General features: G+C 32.8%; 2 protein-coding genes across 2 annotated transcripts; both read left to right on the forward strand.

Annotated features, from left to right (window-relative positions):
* The first annotated feature begins 53 nt into the window (after positions 1-53).
* LOC149907049 (deoxyribonuclease-2-alpha-like) lies at positions 54-6,438 on the forward strand. Its single transcript, XM_090104111.1, has 8 exons — positions 54-445; positions 1,762-1,936; positions 2,216-2,321; positions 2,543-2,758; positions 3,096-3,321; positions 3,647-3,829; positions 4,133-4,295; positions 6,271-6,438. Exons 1-8 carry the CDS (start codon positions 330-332, stop codon positions 6,370-6,372), a joined length of 1,287 nt encoding a protein of 428 aa, XP_089960237.1. The 5' UTR covers positions 54-329; the 3' UTR covers positions 6,373-6,438.
* Positions 6,439-7,286: 848 nt separating this feature from the next.
* Positions 7,287-9,485, forward strand: LOC149907050 (deoxyribonuclease-2-alpha-like). Its single transcript, XM_090103823.1, has 6 exons — positions 7,287-7,297; positions 7,387-7,552; positions 7,854-8,004; positions 8,275-8,470; positions 8,689-8,874; positions 9,170-9,485. Exons 1-6 carry the CDS (start codon positions 7,287-7,289, stop codon positions 9,483-9,485), a joined length of 1,026 nt encoding a protein of 341 aa, XP_089959949.1.
* The last annotated feature ends 616 nt before the right edge of the window (positions 9,486-10,101 follow it).

Raw genomic sequence — 10,101 nt, forward strand, 5'->3', positions numbered from 1 at the left:
CTCCTGCGCATCACTGTGACATTGAAAAACTGGCAAGCCGAGTTTGACAAGCGTCAATTTTGAATTTTCATTGTTGTTTTGTTTGGCATCATGAAAATAAACAACAGCTTTGTTTTGATTGTAAACAAAAATCTTCATATTCGTTACATACAATGATTTCATTCTGATGTTTATAATAAGTGGTAGATTCGGCACCAATTAATTTGCAATGTTTGTAAACTTTTCATTGTTTTGACGAAACGCAAGCGCAAGGCGTCGTAACGCATGACATCACAAACAAGTAGCAATTTGAGTTTCCTTTGGCTCCTATTACTTTGTCAGTGGAAACGATGGAATCAACACGTTTCGTTTTTAGTTGGTCGAGTTTAGTGTTTGCATTATTTGCATCTAGCACTTTAGCTTTAACACCGCAGTGCCGAAATGAACGAGGTGAACCAGTGGATTGGTAAGTGCTTCAACCTTGGTCCTAGATTCCTTGTAATATTCCTATACCTAGATGAAGTATTAATCGGGGTTTTAAATACCAGTATATATATTTATATATTACAATTGTGTTAAGTATAAGGAAATCATTTGTACAACATAATTATTAAATGAATCATAATGTTTATGATAAAATGGTTATTAATAGTATGAGCAATAGTACTTAATATTATATCTTGACTTTAGAATAAATAAATATCTAGTTATATCTGGCTAAATATCAAGTTATAATTTATTTTTCTGCTTATTTAACAATTAATTATAATAATATGTAAACTTCTTACGCGTAGGGATGTGACGACCCCATCGCCCACGGTTGGAATATCTATTGTCTATGTGACAATAGATATTCCACCCGTGCAGTCAGTCAACCCGCAGGACACCTTGTGGCGGGGTGTCGGGGAGTAGCGACCCCGCGGGAACCGAGTGCTCCCGGGGGAGGCCCCTGTCTTCATCTCCGGCTTGCCTTCACCGGCCGGTCGGAGTGAAGCCTGACGAGGACAGGACCCCCACCTCTGGCTTGCCTTAACCGGCCGGCCAGAGTGGAGCCGCGAGAGCTTTTAGCTCGAAGGGTGGATGCGAAGCGTAAGTGGCGAGTGGGCACGTGATGCTGGACCCTCAGGGAGCGCGTGATCGTAGTTTAAAGTCCAGGGACGCCTCTCCACCCTTAGCTGCTCACAATATGTTGCCCCCTTGTCGCACTATTGCAGCGACTTATTTCGGGGGCCCATACAGTGAGAGGGCGAGTCACCACCTGCCAACATATTTTTACTTTCTTTTAGTAGAAAGGCAGGTGCCATAGTTTCCAATAGTCCCCAAATACCGGCCCATTTAACATCCCACTCCATAGCCCAGTTTATTTTGTTTTCCATATCTCGAAATAGTCCTACATCGGCCGCGGACTGCCTAGGACTGTATCTCTATAGTGCAGTCATGGGCAGGCTGCGGCTGGTGTCCCACAACACAGTAAAGTTCTCTAAAGGGCCTCTGCGTGTTGGATCCGTGTCCCCACGTAAGCCTTCCAAAGGACCGGGTACCTTCCTTATGATGGTACCCGAGTATTATGGATGAGATACACATAATATGTAAACTTCTTAATTCTATTAAAACTACTCTTTAATGAAAACTAAATCCACAGAGATTTTTTTTGATTTATACAAACATTACATTTAACATTTAAGTACATATATAAAAAAGTTAAAAACTTGTAGTATTTAAAAATGAAAAACAATATGAATTGATGTTTTCATATTCAATCATAATAACTCTGATTTATAGGTTCTATGTGTACAAATTACCCAGAGAGAAGAACCACTTAAATCCTCTAGTTAGAAGAGGAGTAGCTTACATGCATTTAACACCATCAAAATTGAGAGGGGGTTGGATAATGTCTGATTTGGCTATTGGTGACCCAAGATCTATGGTTGGGAAAACTCTGGCACCATTATACCAGGTAAATTTAGAATAAGACTAAAAACAAAATTTCTATTTAATATTTTCCATTATTTATAATGTATTTAAGGGCCGATTTTTCAATGCTTGGATAAAACTAATTCGTCAAATAATGTATAAAACTACCATTTTAAAAACGTATTCCAATTGCCCGTATTTGACAGTTTACGTGACATTTTAATATTAACGTGTAATACTTTATTGGACGGATAAGTTTTATGCAAGCATTGAAAAATTGACCCTAAATGAAATAAATGATAAAATCATCATATATTTTCAGGATAAGAACATAATTTCCTTAGTGTACAATGATCAGCCACCTGCCACTGAACACCAACCAGATATATTGCAAACAGTTGCAGAGATGTATTCCAGGAGCAAGAAAGGTAATTATTATTTTTACATTTACATTACGTGAATAGTGATTGTTATGAGTTCAATAATTATAGCTAAAATTTTCCTGCCTCATTGTAGTGGTTAGGATTATTAATTTGTTACTAGGTTTGAGGTGCAAGCCATGTTAAAATTATTAAGTTAAAATCTCTATAATTAAATGGTCAAAGTTAGAGAATTAGTTATACAATTTAAAAATTGCCTATATTTTCAGGACAGCAGAAACAATCAACTATCAGAAAGTACAAGAAGTTTAAGCTTGGTGACAAATATTATGATGACTATGATTTAGCGGAAATGTGTAAAATGCATTCAAAGTTTATGAAAAACAGAGTTGAGAATGGTCACACAAAAGGTGTTATACTTGGAGATAAATTTACTTCTCTGTGGCTTGTTCATTCCGTACCTCGTTTTCCACCTATACCTGATAGTAAGTTTTACCCATTTAATAATGCTAATAAAATAAATAAAATAATTTATGTACCCTTGGTCCAAAAATAAACAATTTTGAATAAAAAAAAAGAACAAAAATCATTATACACACCCTGTATACTGTGGTATTTTATTTTTAAATTTTACAAATATTGAGTCATCAATATAATTGAAATTAATTTAATTTTTTTGAGAAGCTTTGAGGTAAATATTTTAAATATGACATTGAAAATGTATGGTCAGTATTAAAATTTATGGGTCTTTGCTAATATTAGCGAATGGTGAATTGTCTTCCATATCTTACGATTTGATCAATTTTTTTACTTATTTTCCAGTGAATGGGCTCAATGTAAGCTCATACAGCTACCCAGCGACTGGTATGAAGTATGGCCAGTCATTTCTCTGTGTGTCTGTCCAAACCTCCACACTGAACCAAATCGGCACCCAGTTGAAATACAATGAGCCTTTGATCGTATTTCATAGAATACCACAGGAATTTGAAAGTGAACTACCAAATTTAGTTGATGTTATAAGAAATAAAACTGTTGACTCTTCTCCATGGTAAGCACTACTAATATTATTTGTAGCATAAAAATAGTAATTTTAACGGAAATATTCGATAAATTATAGGAATTGCTTCTAGCAGTAACAAAGGAAACAATACAAAAAATAATGCTTAAAAAATTATTATAACTAATGCCATAATTGATAAGGTCAACTGAAGGGAGTCATGCACCACTGATTATTTTATGTATACAGAGCTGAGTGATAAATAATTATTTTTTGTTATATCTATGCTTTAATACTCATAAATAAAATATAAAGGCATTATTTGGAAAAACAAATGGACATACAATATAGTTTATATTAAACATAATGTTTTCAGGTATCACATAGAAAGTTTTGAAACACTTGTCGGTCGTAAATTCCTCTCTTTCGCAAAAAGTGCTATGTTCAATGACGATTTATATAGTGGGTTAGTAGCTGAAGTATTGCAGTCAGACTTACTCGTTGAGTCTTGGACAAATGGACCAGGGACTTTGGACTCGGAATGCAATAGGAACTTTCAGTGAGTATTTGTTGTACGCTTTATTAATGCTACTATAATATTTATACAAACTTTTAAAATCTTGTCCAACTGCATACCTAATGGTTATGTCAATATTTTTTCTTTTTCGTGTATGAATTGAATCATCTTTATATTTAATCAAAGTAAACATAATTTCCATTCAAAAATAAAAATTCTTACATATTTATTTCAAAAGGTTTAGTTATTTTAAGCATTTTTTAGGCAATTTTGCCATCTTCCTGCAAAGATTTCGTCCATGTTTTTATATTTTGTAGTAATTATTTTTTATATTTTTTTCCATAGAGTAAGAAACATAGAGCGTCTCAAGTTTCCAATCGCCAAAATGTCGTTCACATCGCACAATGACCACTCAAAATGGACAGTAGCGGTCGCACATAAAATGCACAACAGTCAAGATACTAAAGTCGCTGACTATTGGGTCTGCGTGGGAGATATTAATCGAGCGGTAAGATATAATAACGTGTATGTGGTCTTATTTATACTTATTTTCAATTTTTTTTTTTTATTATAGAAATAATGTAAGCAGGAATTTATCATGTTTATATATTAGTGCAATGCATTTTTAAAAAGCCATTATTTTACGCATTTTTAGTTTAAATACTTAATAAAATATAATGTCGAAGGCATTCTCGAAATTCGTCATTTATTTTGTCAACAAAATGTATGAAGCTGTTATACTTCATTATTTTTATTTTATTTTACAAAAACGGAAATACAGGGTGTCCCAAAAAGTAGTGATGAACGAAAGCTGGGAGGTAGAAGACCAAGAGGGCTATCCGAATCACCCCCATGTGTGTTATGCGATTTTTCGTATTTTCGGAGTTATTACATTTTTTTCAATTTTTCATCTATCGCCGAGTACGATGAGATTTTTATTTATGGTAACGTGAATTATTGCGCTAGATGCTTGATTTTTTTTGTGTGCTAAGCTGAAAGATAGGCCAATTCAGTATGGTAACATTTACTATCGTTAGATCTTCGAATGGAATAAAAAAAAGAATTAAATGCCAAGAAAGATAAAATTATCCAGTATGTTCATAACTTCAAGGGCCCATAAAAAAATAAAATCACATAAAAAAGGTTTTCCATTTGGCTTTTAAAAACTTGCTCTATCGATCAGGTAGCTACCCTAAAAATTTCATTTTATTATTCTGAAGGCTTCAATCGAAAAATTGAAATCTAAATGTGGTAAGTGCAAAATTTTTATTAACATGATGATCATTAAAACCAATAAATAGGTGTTTAATTACCAGAATTTTTTTAAATAGCCCCGCTGTTGCTCAGTGCAAGTGCGACATCACCGTAAAAAGTTGTCTTTTAAATGTCTGAATGCTTTTTTATCATTTTTAATGGTTTCTTCTGCTACTATGAATTTCCGGGTTATTTCGTCCAAATTGGGGCATTCTCTCAAGTAGCCGAAGTCTTTTTAGTATCCCCATTGAAACAAATCAATGGGGTTTAGGTCGAGGGACCGTGGAGGCTAGGCTTTAAAGCAGGCGTCACCGGCGCATGCGCAGGCTGCAACGACCAATCCATCTTTCAGGGTATTTTTGCCCTTTAGCCTGGCCTCCACGGTCTCCGGACATAAACCCTATTGAATTTTTTCCGTGGGGATACTACAAAGACGAGAGACTGCCACAATTTGGACGAAATAACCCGGAAATTCATAGTAGCAGAAGAAACCATTAAAAATGATAAAAGAGCATTCAGACATTAAAAAGACAACTTTTTACGGTGATGTCGCACTTGCATTGAGCAACAGCGGGGCTATTTAAAAAAAAAATCATTTTTAAACACCTATTTATTGGTTTTAATGATCATCATGTTACTAAAAATTTTGCACTTACCACATTTAGATTTCAATTTTTCGATTGAAGCCTTCAGAATAATAAAATGAAATTTTTAGGGTAGCTACCTGATCGATAGAGCAAGTTTTTAAAAGCCAAATGGAAAACCTTTTTTATGTGATTTTATTTTTTTATGGGCCCTTGAAGTTATGAACATACTGGGTAATTTTATCTTTCTTGGCATTTAATTCTTTTTTTTATTCCATTCGAAGATCTAACGATAGTAAATGTTACCATACTGAATTGGCCTATCTTTCAGCTTAGCACACAAAAAAAATCAAGCATCTAGCGCAATAATTCACGTCACCATAAATAAAAATCTCATCGTACTCGGCGATAGATGAAAAATTGAAAAAAATGTAATAACTCCGAAAATACGAAAAATCGCATAACACACATGGGGGTGATTCGGATAGCCCTCTAAGTCCTCTACCTCCCAGCTTCAGTATATCACTACTTTTTGGGACACCCTGTATATATTCATGTCATCATATTTTTATAATAATTATGAAAAACAACAACAAAAATGGAATTGCAATTAGATTTTTGTTAATAAATAATTATTATTTACAGTTACCACAAGAATCACGGGGTGGTGGTACGGTGTGTACTTCCGGACCAATTCTGTGGGGAAATTTCGCTCATCTTATTGAATCTGTGCAAACTTGTAATTAGTTTATAAGCTATTCTAATTTAAGATTTACTGTGATAAATATAGATTAGGCAGTTGTAAATATAAGTTAAGATAAGTTAAGTAACTAAATATAATTATTTAAGAAATTTTGATTAAATAAGGGAAGTTGATATAACTTTTTGAATATGAGATTAAGTAATGTGATATTTGTCGCAAATAATACTTCCTCGAGTAGTAAAACATCAAATAAAATGACATCACATATCGATAAAATTTGTGTTGAAAAATAATTACGGTAAAATACAAATTTGTGTATTTATAGCCAAGATTAATTTGATTTAGGTTAAGAATTATTAAGTATCTTATTCTATTTGTATGGCTTTATTATTTTTAATGTAGTAATGCTCAAACTTCAGTGATTTTACCATACCTTACCATGTATGTTTTTATATCTTTTGTATTTTATATTGATTTTTAAGTAAATAAATTTAACTTCTCTACAATACGTTTTTTGATGTTTCAACAAAATGCCATTATACCAATAATTTCAAAAGCAAGCGCAAGCATAAAATTATTTTACAGTTTATAGCGCCATAAAAATGAAAATAAAAAATTGTTTTGTTAAATCATGAACAAGTTGTATATCTTTGGTATTTATTTAGTTATTTTAATTTATTGCTGTAACTTAACGTATGGTTTGGATGTAGAAGGATGGAATTATTTAAACCTACATTGTAGAGATAATGATAATATACCCATTGATTGGTAAGTTATAAAAGTATTATTATTATTTTTATAACTACATTTTATTAATTTAAGATTCACACTAATGTTGCGCTATTCATGAACTAAACTTACTAAAGGTTTTATACATTTTATTTCTACAACTTATTGAGCACTAAATAAGTTGCAGAAAATATTTTATTTTCGATATATTTATATTAGTGATCTAGAAATGTGGATAACGTATACTTTCGTGTTATCTGTGAAAATTTATGCATTCCAAGTTTACACAGAAACACTACTATAAAACGTCAACTAACAAATGTTTCTAGGTGGTTCATTTACAAGCCGCCGACCGAAATAATACCATACACTCGATTGGGTAGAAACTTTACCTTCATAACATCAGACGAGCCCGGCAGGTGGCGCGCGTCGTTCCCACATACTAATATTAATTCCAATTCTCTATTGCAACATACTTTATCACCTATTTTTAGGGTAAGTTATGTTTTTACCTAAATTGCACATGAATTTACTAACATTAAATGCTAGAACTTTAGAATATAGTCAAATATTTATAATTTTGTGGATATTATTATTTTGCTTTTTTTTAAAACCGTACATAATTATCTAGTTATCCAGTTAGCCAAATCTTATCGTTTATATTTTAATAATAAATGAAAATCTTAGGAATTAAAGATAGCTCAGTAGAAAAGTTTAACATTTTGATAGTTGTAAAACTCAATATGATCTAAAAAATAGCAGAACTCAATGTACGAGATTTGTTTCCCTATTTCAGCCGACATATTCAGATCATATAGCTATAGCAATATATGATAAAAAAAAGGATAGTAAAAACTTGGGTTCTGCAGCACATGGAGTGCTCATGGCTGATGAAGTCGGAGGTGTGTGGATCGGCCATACCGTCCCAGACCTTATTAATTTTAAACGTAAGTAGAGATTATAACGCACAAGACACAAGTGATAATTATTGATCATTTATCCTAGTTAGAATAAATGCGAAAGATTGGAAGCATAGATGTATGAATGTATCTCAATTAGGCCAAAACTACTGCATTGATTTTAATCTAATTTGGCAGTGTTACAGCTTATGTAGCATCTAGTTATCATATCTAATTATTATGCACAAAGATACACACTATTTGTTGTTTGGTGGTATGAACAAATATCAAAAATCTATTTTCGAACGATGTTTTCAGGTGAACGTCCTTTATTTCCTGAGGAAGAAACTGCAAATGGGCATCTACTTATGTGTCTATCAGTTGATTTAGAAACAATAAACCTGATAGCAAGATATCTTTCCCATACATCGCCTCATTTCACTCATATTCAAATACCAGAGACATTGATAAAGTATCTTCCTGAATGGAGTTTTCAAGAATCACCATTAACAGTGTAAGGTTTTTAATATGCATGTTTGGATTCAGCTCTATAATATAATGTTTAGATTTAAAATAATATTAAATGATAATTTGGCACTGTATTTATTATGTTGACTATAAAAATTTCTTGGACCTATACTGTAGTTGTAGTCTATGCAAGTAACGACTTAGTCTTAAAACTTTCATTTAGTAGTCTAGAAAGTAGAAATTAATATTTCGCTCACATTCAAGGTCACGACTAAAACCGCTAACATTTACGACAAAAGGCAAAAACCTACAATCTGAGTTGCATGTAAGACGGCCAGGGGACCAACAGTGCCTATACAGAAGCTTTGCGAGGGCGAAACATATCATACTCGACGTGTTTGGACAGTCTGAAAGTGATTATTTGACTACTGTATGTGCGCAGAGTTTTGGGTAAGATTTCTAAATGTAACTATGTCTCTTTTTAGTAAAAGATAAAGTATGCAATTATTTACCTACTAATAATTAGTTGAGAAGATTTTTAGTTATAGACATCGATTTTTACTTTCCAAAAAAAGGATGTGGCTTAAGTAGCGAATATATAGAAAGGAATAAGTTTTCAGGAAACTAACTCGGTCTATATAAGTTTAAGTTGAGTTGTTTCAATCTCTCTATTAAGACTAACTTTTTTCCCCCAAAATTAGTGCACTTTTCTTCACAATTTATTACAGTTCTTTATTTATTACAGTGTGCGCAACATAGAGAAAATATCACTGAAACAACACGATCCCGACCGCGTGTTTTATTTCCACAACATGACAGACCGTATGAGGTTTGCTGTGAGCACAGCAGCTCATTGGCAAAAGAGAGGCTCCGGTCCCATACAATATTGGACTTGCATCAGTGATTTAGATAAAGAAGATACGAGAGGAGTCGGGGGACATCTGCTGTGTATCCATGATTATAAAGTGTGGTGGGCGTTCGATAATTTCAAAATAAAAGAGCCTAATTGTTATTCGTTTTTTTATTTCACAATTAACACCTATAGACGTATAGTGGTGTAGACGTATAAAAATAAACTCTACCTATAGACGTATAGTTTGTGATACGGATTTTTTTTCTAATAAACGTACCGCGTACGTAAGATTAGTTCCTAGACAGTAAGAATTTTTAAATTTAGGTATTGGTTCAATTAGTAGTGACTAACTTTTTATACAACAATTTTAACAATCTATTTAACATTTATATTCAAAATAAAACTAACTGTAAAAAAACTGTCACTAATTACCTTAAGTCCCAAACATACGAAGAAACTGAAAATCTGCTATCTCCACCGAAGTAATGTTTTATATACTTTTGTCCCTTTAAGACTTTAACTTTGTACATTTGCACCCAAAATGTTTCCAACTTCAATTTCACCCACATACATTCAGATTCAACACATCACAAATACAAGCACATTAAGACACACACACACACATTAAGGCTGCAGTCTAGCAAAATTGCGTTTTCAACAAGTTATTTGACAATTTTTTCCCGGCTAATGAAATGATAAACTTAATTTTTTTTTCTTGTTTATCAATTAGTGTTATATACGCAATGCGCGTGAATTTTTTCACATTTGTAAAGTTACTTTATGTTACCTTAATCAGGCTTTCAAGATAAGTCTCTTTCCCCCAA

Source organism: Colias eurytheme, chromosome 7 (assembly GCF_061535395.1).
Source record: "Colias eurytheme isolate Ceu_HAF_F1 chromosome 7, ilColEury1 Martin Lab GWU primary, whole genome shotgun sequence".
In the NCBI taxonomy this organism is placed as follows: domain Eukaryota; kingdom Metazoa; phylum Arthropoda; class Insecta; order Lepidoptera; family Pieridae; genus Colias; species Colias eurytheme.